At 35.3% G+C, this 23,193-nt stretch overlaps 1 protein-coding gene across 7 annotated transcripts in view; it reads left to right on the top strand.

Moving 5' to 3' along the window:
* Positions 1-23,193, top strand: part of ptprt (protein tyrosine phosphatase receptor type T) — a 316,287-nt gene that overhangs the window by 214,370 nt on the left and 78,724 nt on the right. For 4 of the 7 annotated variants that reach the window (XM_077197876.1, XM_077197874.1, XM_077197875.1 and 1 more), the window contains exons 12-15: positions 2,166-2,439; positions 11,734-11,770; positions 13,721-13,777; positions 20,788-20,923. In XM_077197876.1, coding sequence (XP_077053991.1) covers positions 2,166-2,439; positions 11,734-11,770; positions 13,721-13,777; positions 20,788-20,923 — 504 coding nt within the window. The remainder of the gene's footprint in view (positions 1-2,165; positions 2,440-11,733; positions 11,771-13,720; positions 13,778-20,787; positions 20,924-23,193) is intronic. The other 3 variants (XM_077197878.1, XM_077197880.1, XM_077197881.1) reach the window with 1 other exon arrangement.

A 23,193-nucleotide genomic window follows, 5' to 3' on the forward strand; every position in this document is an offset into this window, starting at 1 on the left:
CCACTGGCCAGTCCAATGTATTTTGCTTATTTGTTTTTACATTGATTGATATTGTATGCAATTAACACATTGTCTTAGAAAGTACTTGTCAATTGTGGTCTTTTGACACTTTTATTCAAATGTGAATAATATAAAGAGGACAGGATATGATGAGTTAATTTAAAATCGTAATTTGCTGTTAATAAATGAACGAGGTTAGGAGCCTGAAAGTTGGTCCAAACATCAGCTGTAGAGCTGTAGATACTCCTTGACATGCTGAAAATCCTTTAAGAATTATTTTTAAATCTGCAGACAGATCCGAAACAGGGTAAAAGACAAAAATACACTAAATTACCCACGACCCATCGAAGAGGGGTCCAGCACATAGTCTGAATGATGAAGTGCATTACTGTTGATTCACTCGGGGTCCTGAGGGTTTTAAATGCAGTCATTCAAATAAGCATCATTTGTATGCTAAGCCTTCGAGGGGATCCTGGTCCATTTGGCTGTGTTTTGGCACACAAACAGAGTCTTTCTCTGTGTGGAAATTCAGTCTGTGAATGTGCAACAGATTTTGGCAAATTCTCGAAATTACAAGTCGCCACTAACTTGGAAGAACTGCACAGTTGATGTGCAGTGGGTGTTCATCAGTAATTATGACAATTATTTGATTGCATGCACTATTCTGAGTTGTTTTTATATATTATATTATATTATATTATATTATATTATATTATATTATATTATATTATATTATATTATATTATATTATATTATTTTATATTATATTATATTATATTATATTATATTATATTATATTATATTAAATTATATTATATTATATTATATTATATTATATTATATTATATTATATTATAACAATTTTATTATTTTTTGCATATTTATATTTAATATATATTTAAGGCTGAAACAAAAACCTAAAAAACTGATGCATGTTCAACAATAAGCAAGTGGGAAAATAATTTTGCCACAGTTTTTTTGTTTATCCATTGTTAGTGTGCTCTATAAAGCATATGACCCTGGCAATCCATAAGCGTATTTATGGAAAATCCGCAACTGAACATTTTTTATAATTACAGAAGCTTTCGACCGGGGTTACAGCAGACACACAACACACGACATCCAGTGTGCACTTAAAGCCATTAGTTTGAAATGGAGATCCTGTGTATTTAAAAGAGAAAAGCAGGCAGCCCTCTTTGGTCATGAGAAATTATCCCTTATGAAAGATGCCAGATTAGAGGCTAGGATAATTTGCCACGTCTTTTCGGCGAAACATACATTTCCCTAATTGCACATAATTGGGAAGTATGTTCTTGGCGTAAGACCACATAATTGCAAACAAGTACTATTAGCACAGGGAGCTCAAAAAATGTCCTTATCTATTCACCGTGTTCTGAAACACACACATGCCTCTCTCCAATCCCTCCCCATGATGAGCACTTTCAAAAAGCCCCACGCACGCCTCCCCTCCAGCTAATTAGTGTAGTAGAGATTTCCCTCTGCTGGCACCCTACCGCATCGCCTGCCTCATAGTTTTCTCTCATGAGAGAAGCTGTGTATTTTTGGGTCTCATGCAGGTTTAAAGAGTTTTTTTTTTCTTCTCAAAAAGACAGTTTAATAGAGATGTATAGCAGCTAGCTGTTAGCGTTAGAGAATTCTTGGTGGTTGACAGGCCCTTCTGTGATTCTTAGAAAGCTACAGGAAGAGAAGTTCTTGATGGTTTTAATGGCTTGTTAAATTGACTCGGATACAACTTGCCTCTCTCTTTTTTTGGATGTGCCAGCATTAGCTGAAGATATTTCCCAAATCAAGAGGCTGCAAACATATGCTTAAAGAAATATGAAATCAAAATGTACACTTTTTACTTCTCCTAATGCAATGCTGCTGGTCTTATTGTGCACAATTCATCAGTGCATCTTATTCTTAAGACAAGGGGTAGTTTTTATAATTCCCAATGCATTGAATCAAGTCATGTCCCACTGTTTTCTCATTGAATATCTTGTTTCTCATTAAATGTCTTCTGAACAGGTTTCATGTTTTACTTTAAAAAACCTATTTAAATAGAGCCTCTTCATTAATATTCTTGAAAACTACAGTAAGGACATATTGGGTCCTTGTTTGGATATTTAGTTAATTATCATTAAGGCAACTTATTTTTTCTCTAGTGCTTATCAAGTGGTGGTTCAAGAGGAACGGAAGAAGAAAGTTCGCCGAGCCGCTGATGTGTTGGAGTGTTTCTCCATTCCTGTTAGTTTCAGAAATGCCTCCATCTTGGATTCACCTCACTATTTCGCTGCTGAACTTCCCCCTGTTAGCCTTGCTGTGGTACAGCCCTTTACTATAGGAGACAACAAGACTTATAATGGCTACTGGAACGCACCGCTGTCACCAGCCAAAAGCTACAACATTTACTTTCAGGCCCTGAGCAAAGCCAATGGGGTGAGTATTTCATTTACTGCTTAATTCATTTACCAGCTCATTGTTCTTGATAAATGTTGACGCTTGAGTATTGATTTGGAAATCTCATGAATCCTGGCTGGGGCATATTTCACCCCAGAATAAAAAAGAATGAAATGATGAATTATATTTTAAAAATGAAACTTCTTTGCAATGTCATTTTCTTCATGGCAATTAAGCATATTTCCCCCAAGTTCTCATCATGGTAAGAATACTAGTAGAACATGATCTCTGCTGTATATCCTCCAAAATTACAAGACTATCATAGAAACAGGAGATATTTTAATTATATATATATATATATATATATATATATATATATATATATATATATATATATATATATACAGTGGTGGTAAGTAACGAAGTAGAAATACTTCGTTACTTTACTTAAGTATTTTTTTCGGGGATCTGTACTTTACTTGAGTATGTTTTATTTGCATCTACTTTTACTCTTACTCCACTACAATATTGAAGACAAAGTTTACTTTTTACTCCGTTACATTTCCCCATGCCCGCTCCAAGTATTTATTACACTGGCTTTCCAAACCAATGAAAAACTTGGTTTTATTTTGAAAAAAAGAATGCGCAAGCTCTTTGCCAGCATACGCTCACATAGCAGTCAGTTCGCCATTGTGGAAGATGACCGCAGAAACAGGTGAAGGTGCAGCTCTGCCCAGCAATGATCCCGAGATTTCCGCTTACCTTGAATCTTGCACATCTTCTGTTTGATGCAGCTAATGTTATGGAACATGTCTATTGCAGAGCTGCCAACTCTCACTCATTCAGACTCACGCAATCGACACTTTCCAAACGCTCTCACGACACATCCATTTTCTCACGCACAGAAAAATCGCGAAGCAAAGAGGACATTGACACCGACAGACAAGACAGATTAGGTTACTTTTGATATTAAACAAATTCTCAGCTCTCAGATTCTGTCAATTGTATTACGAAATTTAAACAATAAATACTGTTTTGGAGCTTTTAAATGTGATGTGACAGATAGCTAGCGCCTGCTATATGGGGTGCCGTTAATCTCTTTACTACTAGTTAATTGTAAATAAACACAAATGAACAATAATAGGTAGCCTATGTTGAAAGATACAGTATAACTTACCGAAATGTATATACCTTATACATAATATCAATAAATCAGTGTTTTTCAACCGCGGAAAGAGGTCAATAAAACAGCTGGAGAACAATATATCACATAACGTTACATTTACCTCAGGAAAACAAACATTTAATGACCATAGTATGTTAGTTGGCTGGAAAAATTATTATTTTATAATATATTTAATATTAGTATAAATTAGTATTTTGTTAAATGTGCACTATATATTTATTATATGTTTACTTATATCATTAAAATATTATAAAGTTGTTATTATAATAAAAATCACATGTATTTTTAACATGTAATAATACCAGCTGACAGGGCTCTCTGTAGCCTATGTTTACAGAATTAGGTGAGATTTTCTTAATTTAAAAATTAACATGTATCTACTGTACCAAATATTTATCAAAATGAATCTATATTGAATCAAGATCGGAATCAAACCACAATAATTGAATTGAAATTCACTAAACTTAATGAAATTGTTTAGAATTGATGCAAGTTAGATCTGTTAAATTATTGATATTTACAGTTTGAATATTTACTTTCGGTACTTAAGTACGTTTTAAATCGGATACTTTTGTACTTTTACTCAAGTGATGTTTGAATGGAGGACTTTCTACTTTTACTGGAGTCATTTTTTATTTAGGTATATTTACTTTTACTCGAGTATAATTTTTGAGTACTTTTACCACCCCTGTATATATATATATACTTTTTTTTCACACATTAGCATTTAGCAGGCATAATGCGCTCTGTAAAGGCTCTTCTTGGGCCTGCTGCATTGCACTGCGTTTTGAAGTATGTGGTTTCCGATTTGATTGGATTTGATTCAATTCGATCTCTCAGTCTCAGGCGGCTGGAGAAAAGCACTCAAAAACAACCTCAGACCGTGACCCAGATAATTTGATTGGAGATTCATGCATAAAATATGGATTTAGGTTGGTTCAGATTTGTTTTCAACTTACCTTGTTCCAAGTGTGTTTGAGAAACGCTCGGTGTTAAATGTGTGCCATTATATATTTTTTTTTTTCCGCAAAGTAACAAATAAATTCACAATACAATTCATTGGTTAGATTACCTGTCGTATTGATAGCTATTCAAACTGGCTTGATCTAGCAGTTGTCATTATTTGATTAATTTATTGACTTGATGCATTTGGTGCATAAATGATATTTAAGCATAAAAATAGAAAACAATATCACTGCTTTATAGAGTGTCCCTAAAATGTTTTGGGACAATAAAGCATCACTTAATAATGTCTGAATAATATGATTACACTGGATAACAAAATATCTTACCAATTGCACGTTTCAAGTCTTGTATTAAACTGTAAAAAATAAAGCTGTAAATATCCAAAGATTATTGGAGTATGTTTTTAAAGAAAATACAAGTTTAGTCTTTCTCTATCAAAATTTGTTCAGTGTTTCCCAATATATCTAAACATTCAGAGACGTTCAAGTGTCACTTAAGTGTCCAAATACATGTAGGGGCCACTGTAAAAGTTACTTCACAAAAGCAGAACATCATTTCTAATGAGTAATGCAATGCTTTCTAATGAACGATCTTTGCTCTATAATGTCAGCATGAGCAGGAAACTGTAGTCTACATTAAATTTGATATTCATCATTAATACTTTCCATAGAGGCGAAATGCCAGCATGACTTTTAAAGGCCTTTTCATTTGCTTAAAGATGATGTGTGTAATTTTGGTGGTGTTAAAATACTTTTTCTTATCTCTGCTTAAGCCAATCATAGGTTTGTGATAACTTGTCACTCGAACAACAAACAGTCTAGAGACGTTATGGTTGATTCAACACAACGCAGCAAGCTATATATATTTTTTTCTCTCTCTCTTTGACCATTGGTGCATACGGGTATATTTTAAGTAAGTCACGCAGGACCTCTTTTTTTTAAGTCACCCCTGAGCGTAGGAACATTAACTACTTAAACATTTCATTGGGTTATTATTGAATTAAAACAAAAATAATCATTCGTTTGGAATATCACATTTTCAAATTACTACAGGTTATGTAGTATCTTATCCTCATCTTTAGTTCGACCTTTAAAGACAAAAATACTGCGGTCTCTTGATCTATCAGTGTAGCAGCAGTCCATAAACGATGCCATCTCAGAGCGCCGCTGCCCACAGAGCTTCTCCTGGCACTGCTAATAGCACCAGGTCACTTTTGATAAACTTTATCACATCAGTCTTGTCAGAGATGGCGAGAGGGGGAGGGACAGTCAGGGGAATAGTGGTCTCAAACTGTTCTAAGCTAAATTAGGATTCCTCCACTTGCTTTTGTCCCTCCGGTGTGTTTGTGAACAGGACCGCAGACACTCGGGCTAAAAGAGCAAGTAATTGCCGCTGCAGGCGTCTTTTGTTCTGAAAGAGGGATACGGAGTTGTGAAGAGGCACTCACTCGTTTAAGTGGCTGAACTCACACTAGGCAGAGATTGAAACAGACACATGCAGCTTTTAACAAAATGGAACCTGCTAAGAAAGTCCTGTCTTCGGTTTGTGGCGGGTGAAAGGACAAGTTTGTGGCACTTTGTTTCCACTGACGTGTCACTCTAATAGGAACAAACACTCTAGAGGAAAACAGCTTGCATTTAAAAGCCACGACCTGTCAAAGGGGAAATCACTGTTTGTTGGAGTGTGGCAGCTATTATTAAAAAAATAACCAAGCAAACAAAATGGTCAAGTAGGACCGGTTAAAAAGTGTGCCTTGGCCCGGATGGGAGTGAGGTTTGTGGTGGTTATTGTAACGGAGGAAAGCTAGTAAAAGCTGTGCAAGTAAACCTCACTCCCCAGACTCAAGAGGCGCATGAGCGCGTCAGCGCGCCTGCCTCCCATGCTGGAGACGCCGGTTCGAATCCTGCTCGAAGCGGATTGAGTAGGACTGGTGCAGTGAATACAGTATAACACTTAGCTGTATTCATATATTCATGAATATGATTAATTGCTTCTTAATTGAATAAATGAAATAGTAATAGCCTTAATCAAGGGTTGATTAGTATATCACCCTATTCCTGTTGTTCTGTACAGTTCATCAGCGGCTGATAGTATTTGGATGGAGACAAAAGATTTTTTCTCTTGTGGCGGTTGCGAGTGTTTTTGAAGCGTCTCGTGCTTGTTTCACACGTTTTTTTAAGAATCTCTTGCTGTTTCTTTCTTCATTTACACCTAACACTTCACTCAGCTGTCATGCTTTCCTTTGTTCGTTATGAAAAACAGAGTGCTCTGTATGAATGGAATGACTATAGACAGCAAAAGCAACTTGTGTCATTGTTTTTTGTTTTGTTTTTTAGTTTCTTTTGCCTAATTCTCTTGGTAATACATTTCACCAGACTGGAGGTGTTACTCTCGAAAGCAGCAGCTCCTGAAATTGTAGCACCGCTGTCTCAAATACCTCCAGACGACTGGCTGATGCCACTTTTCTTTTGTCATTTTGTACTGCACGTTTCTTTTATTCATTCTCACTGGAGTGTTTTTCCTCCCGAGCCCCTAATGTGTAGATGATTGCCTCAGGAGGTTGTTGTAATCATTCATACCCGTGTTCATAATTCATAATTATAAGCATCCATTTCAAAATCTGTTCAAAATACTGCAGAAACTGGATGAACTCAACTTAAATTGCGATACACTTAAATTTGTGATTTTGTTATCTCTCTTTTTTTCATCTTCTAGGAAGTGATATTTTTTATCAGCCTGATTGTGAAACATGCAACAGTTGATTATGACAAATAAATAGATTAAAAAAATAGAAAACAACTATATATTTACTTTTATTTAAACAAAAACAAATAGTGCTTGCCCGTGCAGAACTTGCCGTCCCAAGATCTTGTGGGTGGTTACCCGGGTGTTGCTATGTGGTTGCTAGAGTGTCCTGGGTGGTTATTAGATAGTTGCTTACTGGCCCAAGACAAAAGAGTCAAGTCTCGCTGACATTCTTGTCCCAGGATATAGTTGCTAATTGTGAATGGCTGTGTCATCGCTTTGGCATTGTTAGTGATTGTTAGTGAGTTCTTGGTGGTTGCTTTGTGGTTTTGGGGGAAATTAATAGTTTGTTTATAGTGTATACAGTTTGCAATTTATTGGCCCAAATTTTGCAGTAAACACTTATTTACCTAGTTAATAGATAGATATGTGTTCCTGGGTTCCAGCAGTAGCTGTTGTCATCAGAAGAGAATTGTCGCCAGCGTGTCAAGAAAACTGCTGTAATCCATAACATGCTTCAGAATTGAGTGAGTGACCAACTAGAACAACTTATTGACTGTAAATCTGCTGTCATGTGGATTAGCTCTAGTAAGCATGGCAAAAAGCTGGACAGTGACATGAAATCCATATTCTTCAACTTCTCAAGCTAACCATTAAGCATTTGTCATACGAGTCCTATGTTCTTTTTAAACACATCAATGCAAACTTGTCATTCAAGCTTAATGAACTGCAGTCAGTTGGATTGGTCTGTGGAGTTAGCTTATTTTCTCTCTTTTTGTTTTTACTTTCTTTCCAAATTGTCATGCATGTCCCTTTTTTTCATCTCTCTTTTTTGCTTCCATTTTTTTTCAGATTATCCTAACCACCTAGCAACCGCACAACAATGTGCTAAGAGCAACTTGGCGAACCTTAGTAACACCCTGATAATGAGCCACAACACTTTAGCATCATTGCACAGACCAGCATCACTTACCTTTCCTTTAGAAAATGTAAAAAACCAGCATTGATATGCGATCTGCCAACAGTAATAGTGTAGTCTATCAGTAATAATTACATTTTATTACTGATAACTGATATTATTACTTAATTAAATTTTTACATTAAGTCTCTTTTCTCACCTTGCAGTTTCCCCTGAACTGCAAAGATTTGTTCTTTTTCAGACCTCTTTCTCCATCTTTCTCTGCGTTTTTCTCCCTGTCATTACACAGTCATCGTAAAAAGCCTTTGACAGTCTGTGAGTGAATTATTTGACTGGAGGGGCAGACAGTATTGCTCGGCTGTCACTTCCTGTAGGGATGTTTCCCATCAGCCGAGACCCCATCCTATTATTCCATTCCCCAAGTCCCAGCGCTCAGGCTGCTCTCAGAAACGGAGCACCGTTAACATGCGGTCTTCACCTCCTTCCTCTCACCCTTTTCTCTTACAAAAAGTACTGGAGTGGTACCATAATTCAGTGATGGTATCAGAGTTTTGATATCTACTATGGTACTGAAGTTCATTTACCACGATGATTACTCAGTTAGTTTACCTACAAAAAAATACCATGGTACAATCATAGTATTCTTGGAAGTACCAAAGAATAACATGTAAACACATGAATTTCAGAACCTTGGTATATTTCAGAGAGCCATTCACTACTGTTAAAAAGTTTAGGGTCAGTAAAAAATGTAAAAATTTATCTGAAAGAAGTCACTGCATTTATTTGATATAAAATACAGTAAAAACAGTAATAGTGTGAAATATTGTCACAATTAAAAATGTTTTATATTTGAATTTAATTTAAAACGTACAGTTTTTTCTTTCTATGATGTAAAGCTGAATTTTCAGCATCATTACTCCAGTCTTCAGTGATGATTCTTCAGGAATCATTCTAATATGATGATTTTCTGCCAAAGAAACATTTCTTATTATTATCAATGTTGAAAATAGTTAATCTTTTAATATTCATATTTTGTTTTTCAGGATTTTTGATTAATAGAAAGTTAAAAAAATAACAGCATTTATTTGGAATAGAAATCTTTATAAAAAAACATTATCCATATATATCCAGTATATATCCATATCTGCATTGTAAATCCTCTTAAAACTCGAACAGTATTACTTTCACCCATTTTACATTGGCTAGTGTGTTTGACCCTGCACGTCCGATAGCACTCTGTGACAGACAGATATTTTGCACACATATGGACCCTTCTCTGCCTCACTGTGTCAATCCACCCCCTGCTTCAATGCCACAATCAGATGGGACAAACCGCCACTGACAGCAAGGTCACATGTTAGTATTTGCCCTTTTCCACTGCATTGACGGCTAATTTTTCAGTGTCAACAGTGTGAGTTGAGGTCTGTGTTGTGTTTGCATTCATCAGCATTGGATGTATTTGAGAAACTCATATTGGTTTTGATTCTCATAAGCCAAATTGATATGTGCAATGAAGTGTTGCTAAGGGGACTTTTAATGTTTCTGAAGAGTGCCACTGATAATGGCATAGTGAAGTTATAAAATAAATGCAAGGAGAGAGACTGCCTGTATTGCCTCTTCAATATGCGTTTCTGATTGATTTATTAGTGGCGTTTTCTAAGGTGAGCTTCATTACTATTATTCATTTGCAAGATGCAAATCATACCTGAAATCATGAGTCCTGTCGAGGGTAGTCTGCTTTTACTTTACTAAGCAATCAGACTTAAGGCTTTGAGCTGGCAGATGCTAAATCCATAGACTTTCTTTAAAGGAGGGACTGGGGCCAAATCTACATAGGGGTCTGAATGTCATAGACTCTAGGATTGACTCTTTTGACTTGAGACAGTAAGTAACCATCTAGCAACCACCCAGAATACCCTAACAATATTTTAGCAGCATTTTAGCAACCGCACAATAGCTATAGCATCAAGTTTTATTCCATGTTACTTTTATAGCAAAAAATAAGCATTTACAAACTACTAACAAACTACTTTTTAGTCTGTTTCCATGTCCCTGGGTAGCAACATACTGCACTTGTAAAGGCAAGTTTTTTATATAGCACATTTCATACACTTTGGTAATTCAAAGTCCTTTACACAGAAAGGAATTAAAATAATTACAAAATAAAAGCAAGGAAAATTTCAAGTTATAAAAGGAATTTAAAAAGATTTAAAGATGGTACAGTTATAAAATGAATTAAAAGAGTAAAAAGATTATACATAGATAAACTTCTCATCTGGCAAAACAGCGGTGTATCACCGGTGTAAAGAATCCGTTGGCAGATTCATTTGAATGATTTATTGCAGAATACAGCTAAGTGATATTGAGTGGTGCTATATAAAGCAAAAAAGAAAAGTTAGTAGTGAATTTTGACAACTGTGTGTTTGTGAGATTTATTTATTAGTAGGATGTCATTTAGCAGATGCAACTTGTAGTGCACTAATCAGGGTATGAGCACACTCTGGGCATGTGCACAAACGCAGGTGTGAATGCTCAGCCAGTGCATTGCAAATGCAACTTTATGCTCATTCTTGCATTGCTGTGTTGGTAATAAATGATAGAGTTACCTTCAAATATCTGTGCTATTAAACCAGAATTGTTTTGGGGTAGCTAGCTAGCAATATTCTCAGCAAACTGTTGCTCTGCCAAGACAGTAGTTTACCTAAAGGAGAAAGATGAGCATAGAAGAAAACAATGCTAAAGAGCTCCCTGTGGCAACGCTGAGATTGGCACAACGTAACACAGGCTACTATACAATATAACTGGATGAAATATTGCCATTAGCAAAACCTTTCAAGGCCCTGTGATGTGAAGGCATTATTGTTTACGTGTCTTCTGAGATGAGGTGCAGAAGGACAGCAGATCTATTCAAAACAAGTGGCTGTTGTAAACGCTCACAGAAACACATGGTAGCATCTGGCTTCCTGTCTCAGAGCTCTAAACTTCCATGCAGACTTCACACCGAAATCTGCCGACTAATTAACACCTGTCACGACACACATGGCATTCCAAGGATGCAAGTGAGATTTTATCATCATAACTGGCAGCCAGGAATGCTTTAGAATAGAATAGAATAGAATTTTTTTGGGTCATCTAAATGAACAGTTGTATTCATATTATTGTTTAAATATGATTGGGATCAAAACAAGTAGTATGTGGCATGACATGTACAAGTTTTGTCACCTTAAATGCCTTTACTTAACTTAGCTGTAGTGACTTTACATGCATGGGAAGATGTAACAATAATGTTGGGTTCTCTATGTTCTGGCCTCAGCACTGCATTTGTGAATCCTTCACTATCATTAGAAATGTTGTTATATAATTAACTGTTTCTTAATGTCATGCACCTCATGATGGAAAATAACCCGCACTTCATTGTGTTGCAATTACTAAGATCACTGTAGCTTGACAAAAACAATGTTCCTCAATACAGTATCATTTTGACATTTAATTAAAACACTTTCCTCTCCTCTTCCAGGAAACCAAAATCAACTGTGTGCGACTAGCTACCAAAGGTATGAGAATTGTTTCACTTATTGTTAGTTTGTATGAATGACACATTTTATTATTATTATTGATTTATTCACTTATTTTGCTTGTTTCTTTGTATATTCAGATGAGACATGCTTTGGAAAAGTTCTTTGGCTGGGTTGATATTTGGATGGTTCTGTTTTAGTTTAAGTTCTTGTAGCCCAACACACTCAATCAAACTCAAATCATGTTTTGGTTGAAATTAAGCAGATCTAATATTATAAATGTTATTTCCTCTGTATTCTTAATAGACCTTTGATTTTATAGTGGAACCCATTACTAAACATGATGAGGTGTATATATATATATATATATATATATATTTTTTTTTTAAAGGACGAAGTCTTTTCATTGTACATTCTGAAAAAGATTAGCGCTCCTGGTTTCATTGAAAAAACTGAAATCCCATTTTATTTGACCTGCATGATTATCTGCCTCTGGCCAAAAATTTTGTTCAGTTTCTTTTGCTCCATTTCATTTCCCTCTCTCTCCGTAAAAAAAGACCCTTTTACATAATCACTTCCAGGAAAAGAGCAATCACAAGAGAATTTCTATTATTTAATGGACATCACGGATAAAGAGACACTATAGCCGTGCAGCGCTACAGACTCATCGCATTCTTTTTCTTCCCCATTCTTTCTTTTCCAGTTTTCTTTCATACCTTTTGGCTTTTTCTCCATCTTATTCAATAAGCTTGCTTCTGCACACACCTGTTTGTTTGTTTTGCTGAACTCATTTTATTTTGCTCCATGTCAGGCTTTTTTTTCTTCCCATGGCCTGTTTTCCTTTCATATCCCAGATAGATCCGTCCTGAGTTGGGTTCTTATGATTGTAAAAAAACAATTACTTCTGTTTAGAAAGACATGGTTTAAAATTTGTGATGCCTTGAATACAGACATTTAAGGTTTCTCTACCTTTCTTTGTCTTTTAAATGTTGGAGTTTTTAGTAGGTTTAGATTACGGGGTGAATTCACTAAAACGGTTGCGTGACTTTTGTGCATGCTATTTAAGTAAAAACCTTATTCGTCTTATTCACTCACCAGCTAAAATCTAGTTTAATGAGAATGAAATAGCACTGCACTGTATTTAAATGAAGTAATTTCCATTTATTTCAATTCAAACACATTTCTTTTCTGTGTGCATTAGACTAGTTTAAGATTGCGCCTTATTCACGAAACCCAGTGTTTTGTGCCTGGTACGATTAATGTGGAAATATCACCTCCCACGTAAAGTAGGCGGTAAGCGAAATATCATTAAGATATGTTTGTCTTCATTTTCAAGTGATCACAGAGTGCACTTTTTGTATTTTAAAGAACCAATTCAGGTGTGTGGGTCGCCGTTTAGTATGTCAAAATGGAGAAATCTGCTGCATCCTCCACATCTTAGCACTCTGAACTGACAAGCAAGATGGGAATCGTAACATGCGATTTTGAATTCAGCACACATTTTGTAGTCTCATTAGCACAGCCACCTCATTTGCATAATTCCTTTATTGAATCGAGTGCTTAAACAATGCAAATGCAAATAAATCACAGTAGACGCAATTCAGTCTTAGTGTATTCCCCCTAAATGTATTTATTGTAAAACATTTTTTATTACAGTTTTATTATTCTTTTCAGTTTTCATAGAATTGGAGACAAAAGCCACATAAGGCCTCAACTTGAAAAAATAAATTGCATTTTTTTTCTTTATATAAGATTTTCTCTAACACTTATGCTTACTTTGTCAGTTCCATTAGATGATTCTGGAGTAATTTTAATTTTCCCCTGGCATTAGCCTACCTGTTGTATCATATTCAGTTTCCTTTCCAGCCAAATATTACTCACTGGAAGGAAGCTCAGATGATCAAGTTGAAAGCATAATTCTTTAGACTATTTTTTCTTTCCTTCTTTTCTCTCATGCATGCCGGCCTGGAACGTAAAACCTTGTCTTAGTGGTAATAGGTAGGGGACAAAATACCACGCCCTACATACTTGTCATTCCCAGTGAAGGTGAATATTATACCATAGTCAAACTTTTCTTTCTTCTTTGTTCTTTTCATCCACATTTCTACTGCTGTTGTTTCCTTCTCTCTTTTTTTCCAGACCTCGTTCCTTTATTCCGCTTCTCTCCATCGGCATCTTAATGCATTTTTTGCATGTCTGGTCCACTAAAAAGTCTAGCTGATTCTCATTGACTTCATTGACACTAATGTAATTTGGTACCCTGAGAATGGATAGTGCCGCCCACATGTTTTAAATGATCATATTAAATATTAATATTTCATGTTTAAAAACAACAAATTTCCTCTTCTACTATAGTTTTGCTCATGACCTTGTTATGCTCAGAAAAAAATGATTTCATTATGATTTTTATTCAAATATTGCCTTCTTAGAAATTACATAATCTTGCTTTTGAATGATCTGTTGCTTACTGGGGGAATATATATATATATATATATATATATATATATATATATATTTAATATGGCTGGCTTTATATGTGTGTGTATATAAAATATATACTTTTTATGGCTTGCTTTATATCAATATTTTTTATTAATTCAGACCATTATTTAAATGTGGATATGCCTAAAGATACTTTACAGTAGAGCTTAATAAGTTTCTGAGCAAAATGTGTGCGTAAAGTGATATACGTTGCCCCTCAAAACTCCACCCCTTACATGTGACCGCTTCACCCAACATAACCCCAGTCATACACTCTGACCCTGCCAGCCTAACCTGTGTGTGTGTGTGTGTGTGTGTGTGTGTGTGTGTGTGTGTGTGTGTGTGTGTGTGTGTGTGTGTGTGTGTGTGTGTGTGTGTGTGTGTGTGTGTGTGTGTGTGTGTGTGTGTTTGCCAGCATGTTTTTTGTGTACATTAGTACGCTTGTATGTTTGTGTGTGTTTCTATTCCAGATATATATTCATGTGCACATATACGATGTGTGTGTGGAAGTATTGAGTGTGTTTGTTATATTTGCTTATTGTATGTTCATATAATTCTTCTATTTCTATTATATACTGAAGGGTGGGTTTTGTTGTTCAGATCAGATGTCAAGCCCTTGCACACATGCACACACACACACACATGCACAGGTGTCAGCTCTTTAGTTCCAGTGCAATATGGTCCACGTCTCATTGCTTCTCTATTTCACTCTTCATTCACATACAATATGCTCAATTGCCCTGACTAAAATTACAAATTGCTTGCACTAAAATGTCTCACATTTCTGAAGGGTCATGCTGGATATCTGCATTGCACATGAGATAGTCGACTTTTAGCCAGCTAGTGAACCGTTACAATGCTTAATCGTCTGAATTATGCAGATTAAAGCTGTCGTCATTTTACATTTAAATATATATTTTGACATGCAGTTATAAGTTTCATAATTATATTTTGAGAGTTGAATTTGAGTGCACACTGGCCCCAAAAAGTAATTGCACACTTAATTGAAACTTGAATATGCACAGATGGCAAAATATCAAAGCAAGCAGCTTTTATTGTAAAGAAAGAATGTCCAAACACTCTTCAAGCAACACATTTTACTAAAAGAAGATTGTTGGGTTTTAAAGGAACATTTATACAGTATTTAACTTAAAATTTGCATCAATAAATAATATGTATTTGCAGATGTCACTCGGTTTGACTTTGTTTTGTTTTTTGTCAATGCAATGAAATTCATACATTTTTAGATGTGACTTTTTTGGGCCGGTAATATTCACTAAGCATTAGAAAGCAAAACCTAGTTGTGTTTGGCGCATTGTCCCAACAGTTCCAAAAACAAGCAAAAGAAACAAACACAGCACATCATGCATTATGCATGGACACTTTGAGCTTGAAATCAATTGACAGTTTACACAAATACCCTTTGTTTCTCAATGCTCCCATCTGGAATTTAAATAAATTTAACAAAAACACCAGAAATGCTTAAACCCAAATACACTTGTGAATTAGAAACAAATGGGATTTTAAGTCAAATGTATTTAAAATCCACCCTTTAACCTCTTTGTATTTGGTAAAGGGGGAGACTTTTTTGAGCCATTAGCATCATGGGTTGTTTACATGACTGCCTAGTCTTAATCTGAGTCCATTTGAGATTATAATCCTGTTAGATGCATCCAACGATGCATCCGTAATCCTGTCGACTGGCGAACAATAGCCGTGGAGTTCTCAACAGTGATATGCACCCCCATAAACCCTTGCGTAATCCCTCGGCCTACAGATCTGCTTTTAATAAAGTTATACAAAAGTACCTTTTTCACAGGCCCAACAGAACCACAGAGTATCTGAATGTCGGCAATTAAAATGCACCCACTCCAACGCCCCCTGTATATGGTAGGGATTAAGTTTTAATATGATGGGCTTTGATAATAATTCCTCTTTGATACTTAATTTTACCCCATCAAAATAAAAGGATTTGCATACTCACATATTTTTATCGGGTATACAAGCAGAGCAAGTGGTTGAAGGGAAATGCATGGCAAGTGTTTCTAATCAAGGGCAGTTTGTGTTTTTCTGTATTATTTTACATCGTATATTGGGAAGGAAATAGCATTGGTCTTAAAAGATCTCTTCTGCGTGATTGCTAAGATCCTTATGATTCAGATATGTGTGAGAGTCATTAGAACCAACATTATATCAAAATTATAGAAATACAAGCACATAGAATGGTTATTTCATCGCCTTTACTAGGTTGTGGGTAGTATGTGTGCTAACTGTTGTAAAAAAACTATTGAAAGCTGAAGTTGGTCATTTTTCCGCATTGTATTGGCGATCTTTTACATTGTGGCATTGTGTTGGGAAGCATTATCTTTGCAATTTTGTTTGGATAAGCTTTCCTGAAACACATCAAAGGGGCTAAATTTGACTTCAAGACAAACTACCAAAACGATGATGTACTGCTTGCTATTACTGGTGGCATTTTCAATCCAGATGGCATTTTGAGGGTAGATTGGACACACATTTAAATTGATCAGTATTTTAAATGTATGTTCTTAAACTTCATCTGGTTTTAGGTGTATGCTGACATATAGAGCTCTATGAGAAGTGATTTTGTGATGTCTTAAAGGGTTGGTAAAATGAGTCAAAATTGGTAGGTCAAGATTAATATTGTTGAGGTGAAGATAGTGCTGGTTGGGAGGATGGTATCAGAAAAGAACCACATCATGGCGAAAGTGACTATTAGATGTGTGTGAATGTGTTTGTGTGTGTGGATCATGAACTGTTGAACCCAATCAGATCAGAGCAGACTGGAGGACATGGAGTTCAGTTTCCACATTGATAGAGTCAGGAGAACACAGTCCATCCTCGCAAACCATCCATAGTGCTGCCTTCACCTTCTGACAGCTCTGGATGGAGCTAAAAAGTGTTTGGCTAAAAAACACTCCAAAGACTAGCAAGGTTAGAAGAGATTGGCTTAGTGTTCTTTCAAAGGTCAGAAGAAACAAAACTTGTGATCGTTTTCAAATTCCAGTTTAAAACGTATGTGTCTTGCTTGCCGCGTTCAGACTACACAATATCAGCCTTATTTTGGCACGATTCATTTGTTGCAGGGTGTTGTGGTGATTTGTAAACGACAATGGGCATCGGGACGCAAGAATCTATTGTTTTATTATAGTGTGTTATAGTAGACGACAACCGATGCCGCATCTGCAAATCTTCACAACGTCTCGACAGAAAGACTAACATGTTTAATATTTATTTCCCAGTCCTTCACCACGGGTTCCGTCACATCTGTGACATCGACCAATAGGAGCACAGAAGCTCTTCCATACAGAGCTTTCAAACATGGCAAACCAAAAAAGAAGGTTCTTATTCACCACTTTTCACCACAATATCAAGACTATAAAACTCGTCAAAACTCCGTGAATCACAACATCAGTGAGAACACTCGTTCAAACAGCCCACACACTCGAACCTGACTGCACATCACATTTTTGATTATATTGATATTGCTTTAAATCATAATGCTACAGACCGGTCAACGGGAAATAAATTAAGCCTTTAAAGAAAAGGGTTATTGGTCTGTTTACCGTGTCATATACAATAAAAAAGCCTGCACAGCGACAGGACATAGAAATTAACACAAAAAAACTGCCTACTGCTATACCTTACACAACACTGATGGTGGACTTGCGCTCAGGAGTTGTTTTTTTTTTGAGCGGCTGTGGACAAATTATTTCTACGCACACAATATGACGTAACACTCTGCACATATGTTTGAAAAACATAATGTAACATATAAATAACAATTTTTAATTAGCCCACTTAAAGTGTTTATTACAAATAAATTACTAAATGCTACAAAGGAATAAATGTAAATGAAAATTGTGTTGCATTTACAATATTGTGAAAACAGCACCCCCACACAAAAAAGTGTACATTTATTTGAATGAACAAACTATAGCATTTATTGAATTAATTATAGAGAGAGAGAGAGAGAGAGAGAGAGAGAGAGAGAGAGAGAGAGAGAGAGAGAGAGAGAGATTCATACCTGCGTCTTTTCAGCTTCTCTCTATTAACAACGAAGTGGTGTTTAATTACTTATTAATAGTAATAGAATAGCGATGTAACCCCCTCGTTCCTGAGAAATATAATGTAACGTTTCAGTAGCGAAGCTATTTTATTACTTAAAGTTGTGGGGCAGCGTTGATCACAAGTTTCTTTGCTCCTGAATGTTTCTGCGTGTGCGCAGCGCGCATCAATGAAAACTACGCATTAATATAGAATGGTGATTAAACTGACTTAGAACTACCTGGACTCTGAATGAGCTAAGTGGAATGGATTTGAGAAAGCAGCAGCGTGGAAGTCAAAGCTGCAGCTAAAACGCGGAATGGAGTAACATTTTTTTTAGGGCATTCCTCAAGTGGAATGGATTTGACTAAAGGCGCTCTGAAAATTGAACAGACATATATGACTTATGGGTCCAATATCTTTGGCCTTAAAAGTGGATGGGTCTTGTCCCGACCATATACAATATTTCCGACGACCATGGGTTTGCGTAAGTTGCCTTTGGGGAAGTTCACAGGTAATGCATCTTTCCATTCCACTGCGCTATTTTTCTATTGTTTTTCAATGTAAATGCGCTACATGGACGTCTTTAACTGTTAACTTTAACTTTGTTTTACAAAAGTAAAATGTTTTGTTTTCATTGTAAGTGGACACATATAAAATTAGTTTCTAATAATGTATTGCTTTTATTTGTATAAGCAAAAATGACCACCACATTTTTACACAATAAAATGTGTAATCCATAAAAAATCCACCAAAAAGTGCTGCCGCGTTTGTCGACCACAGAGGATTAAAACACGTCTCTAGACCTTATGTTTTTTCCCCCTCCACTGACCCGCATTTTTAACCGCAAAAAAAAATCTGTGTGAATGGCCCCTTATATTGCAAACTCACTGGAAATGAATGATTTCTGATTGTTATGTCACTGCAAATCGCCGTCGGCACATACTGTATGCAGAGTACATGTAATGTTTTCTTTTTTGAAAATATCTCAACATCCTTAAAACAAGATAAATTAACTTGAAGCAAAACTGCATGAAATAGTTAGACTTTTTTCAGTGAGAATTTCTTGAAAGTGTTTTTACACCATTGGCATTTATTTATATATATATATATATATATATATATATATATATATATATATATATATATATATATATTAGAACTGAAAAACCAAGCCAAAAATACTGATTAATAAAAGGACTTTTTTGTGTAGGTTTAGCTTCAGCATACAGTTCCAGAATTTTTTTTAATGTTTAATCTTCTCATGCTTAAAAGAACTCTACGGTTTGAGGGAAATAAATAAATCAAATGATTGAGCTTACATGAAAGAAAACCACCCACATAGAGAGATCAATGTGTTAATATGCAGCAGATTGTTAAAGATGTCGCACTGGCAGGTTAAGAAAATTCTCTTTAATGCAAAGTGAAGGTAAAAATAACAACATCATTGTTTAATCATTGAAGGCAGGGATTACATGCTTTTCTAAGGTTTGTGCATATTTAGATATTTTATGCAACCATTTATTTATATAAAAAAAATAATTGTATGTATGCATCCTTTCTTCTTTGCATTATTAAGATTGATGTAGATTATTAAATCGTGGAATTTTTCATTTAGTTCCTGTTTTGAAAATAAAATGCAAAAATATCAAGATGATTATTATTTCAAAAGTGAATTACTTCAACAGCAAACAGCTGAAATTCTTTCATAGAAATAATGGCAATTTCACAGTAGAATTTCATGCCTGATGAAGGAAAAATGAGCCGTTGATGTGGAGCCGCGCTAATCTGAAAAGTATTTTCTAAAAGTCATGCATGGTTTACATAGATTTTATACTGATATCAAAATAACAATATATCGTCAACAAAACAACCTGCAAGATGTGATGCATGCGATATATGCAACACCCATATGTACACAAAGACACACATACTGTACATCTGCATGGATCTCTACCCTCGTTCTCTGCCTTCATCCTCTTTTTGTTTTTCTAATCATTCTTGTATCCATATTTCATGCCTGCATTTATTGCATTGAATTGTCTTTCAGTTTATTTGCATTCTCTAACCCAAAATCCAAAGGCCCTAAAGTGTTTCATTTCACCACAGTGATCCAGTATTTGAAAAGCTTCTTAAGGGCTTTTTTTTTTTTTTTTGTCTGTTGCCTGTTAATTAATGCCATTCTATAAACGATTCCCCTTTGCCATACCCGCGACACACAGTAATGATCAGTGTCACTAGTGCATTTGTTTTGTCTAAATTTAAATGCATTTAATTATTTTAATTTTGAATGTGTGTTTCTTTTGAATATGTTTCATTTGGTCTGATTGCGCAAATGACAGTGTGTGAATGTGGGACGTGCTTGATTGGGCATCATTTTTATGTGTTTTCATTTGATTCTTGTATGTGTTGGTTTTGTGTGTGTGTCACCATAGAACATTTCTCATCAGCTCTTGTCTTAGTTAAAGACCCTTTCTCTTCTTTGTGATGTACTTGTTGCTTTAAAGGTGCATCTACCCAGAATTCCAATGACATAGAGCCTGAAAAACAGGTGGACAGCACTGTAAAGATGGCAGGCGTCATTGCGGGAATCCTCATGTTTGTCATCATTCTCCTGGGCGTTCTTCTCACCTTCAAACGCAGGTACTGCTTGCACACACTTTTAGCTTAACATTATGATGAATAATAGAATGTATGTAGCCTACTGTATATATAGTTGCTCATGTTTGAATGTCCAATAGCTGATTTCTTTTCAGGGGAATTTGAGGGTGGTAGTTAGCAATGCTTTTGACATAATCAGCTTTTGTGTCTCCTAGTGAAACATGCACACTGGCTTTCTTTCATTACATCACTTCCTCTCACCATCTTTACCCCCCGCCCCCGCACACCCCCTCATGTCCATGTGCCTTACAAGAGCCCACCATAGTGCCTCTGCTGTCCCTGCCACACACCAACACACCTCGCTCTCAGCTCGACACTCCTCGTAGGTCTTTCCTCCAGCGTCCGTCTGGAACAGTTTATTTAGTCTAGACAGGAATTACGGGGGTGTTTGTCCGACCTGCTATTTAAGGTTTGAACCCTTTGAAATTAAAGTTAAACCTATAGTTTGATATAGATGGGATGCGATTAAAAATATCGTCCAATAATCTGAATCCGATATTTGGCTATTTTGAGAATAATTGAAGTGGTAGTTCCCTTTTGTCCATTACAAAATCTATCTGCAGTCTTGTCTTCATTGTAAATGTATCGTTATTTAATAATAAACTTTGTTTTTAAATATTTTAGGGAATTTCCATGAAATAATATTAAATCTTTTAGAAATTTAATGTGTGCCTCTTTTTGCATTACTGATATTTCTAAATATTACTATTATATCATAAATGTTTATACTATATTGTATTGTTGTCACAATACTGGAATTTCTAACTTTGATACGATATTTTGAAAAATACTCATATTTGATACCATTTTGCCATATTTTTTATACTATCCCGTTGTTTGTCTATCCATTGAAAATCTGCTTTAAAAAAGTACATGACACATCGTAAAAGCTAATCCATATGAAATGAGCGGTTTAATCCAAGTCTTCTGAACAGGCACGATCACTTTATATGATGAACAGATTTTAATTTAGGCTTTTATTCAAATTATATTGATTTATTTAAAATATATTCAAATTATATCAGTTACAATGTCTTGGTTACATACGTACGTCGGACGTGACCGACTGAAAGGGAATTACAGTTATCTCACCTAAATGTTTGGTGACTCAATGTATTTGTGTTTTTACAATGAGGTAATGTTGATGTATTAGCTAACACACAGCATATAACCGTCTGTGTTTACGACTTATGAGCTGTTTGAGAGGCAACTTTATGTGTGCATGCAAAACCTGCGAGAATTAGTAAAATGATGCTAAAATTCAGATGCTGTAACACCAACACTATACAACCGGAGCGAATAAGATGAGTGAGTGAGAGAAGGCGGGTGTGTGTCAACTCGCTGTCAGAGAGAATAGAGATGGAGAAAGCGCAGTAGGTGTCAGTGTATTGATACTGTGGGAAATTAGTATCAGAACAGTTTCATATATTTCAGTATCGATATGTATCGAAAAAAACATATTTTTGACAACACTACTATATTGGCATTATATTGTCCATATAGATATTTGATAATAAACTATTTCTGATTTTAAACATTTTGTATTAATCATAATGAATTTGAACTGTATTCACCGTATAGATAATAATAATGTAATGTTAAAATTGCTGAAATTAAATGAACTTAACAATATTTAATGAAAATTCACAATAAAAAAAAATTAAAGTTTATTATTAAATAGATATGTCTGTATAAGAAACAAGTTTATGTATGTATCATTTTGCATTATTAAATTGAATTATTTATAATATATTGGCATTATATAGGCTATTGACCACCAGCTACTATATATCACATACTAAACATAATTCAAATAGTAGTTGGAGAAAGTAAGTTCGCCACCATTTAGGTTAATATTTTTGTTCTAGGCAAACAGCTCCACAAAGGTGCTTGTTTCACAAACATCTGGACTATCTGCCTGATACAATTAACAATGTCCTATTATTGACCACTGAAAACTGGTGGTAAATAGAATTTAATTGTAATGGAATATTGGTGTACATTTTCTTGAAGACATAACAGAAGTACTTCATCAAATGATGGAGAAGAGCATTGCAACTAGGCACATATCCAGACTCACATTGTAATTAAGCACACTTTCAGCGTTTCAAATAGCCAAATTTAAGTGTCTAGAGCGATTCTCGAGTCCTTGCTTACTAAAATCGTACTTATAATTGACTCTTATTTATCTTACTTATAATTGGAGAAGATACTTAACAATTTTAGATATATGGATTACACATTTAAGAACC

The sequence above is a fragment of the Siphateles boraxobius genome, unplaced genomic scaffold (assembly GCF_051911475.1).
Source record: "Siphateles boraxobius isolate OS27281-9 unplaced genomic scaffold, OSU_SipBor_1 41, whole genome shotgun sequence".
Taxonomy (NCBI): domain Eukaryota; kingdom Metazoa; phylum Chordata; class Actinopteri; order Cypriniformes; family Leuciscidae; genus Siphateles; species Siphateles boraxobius.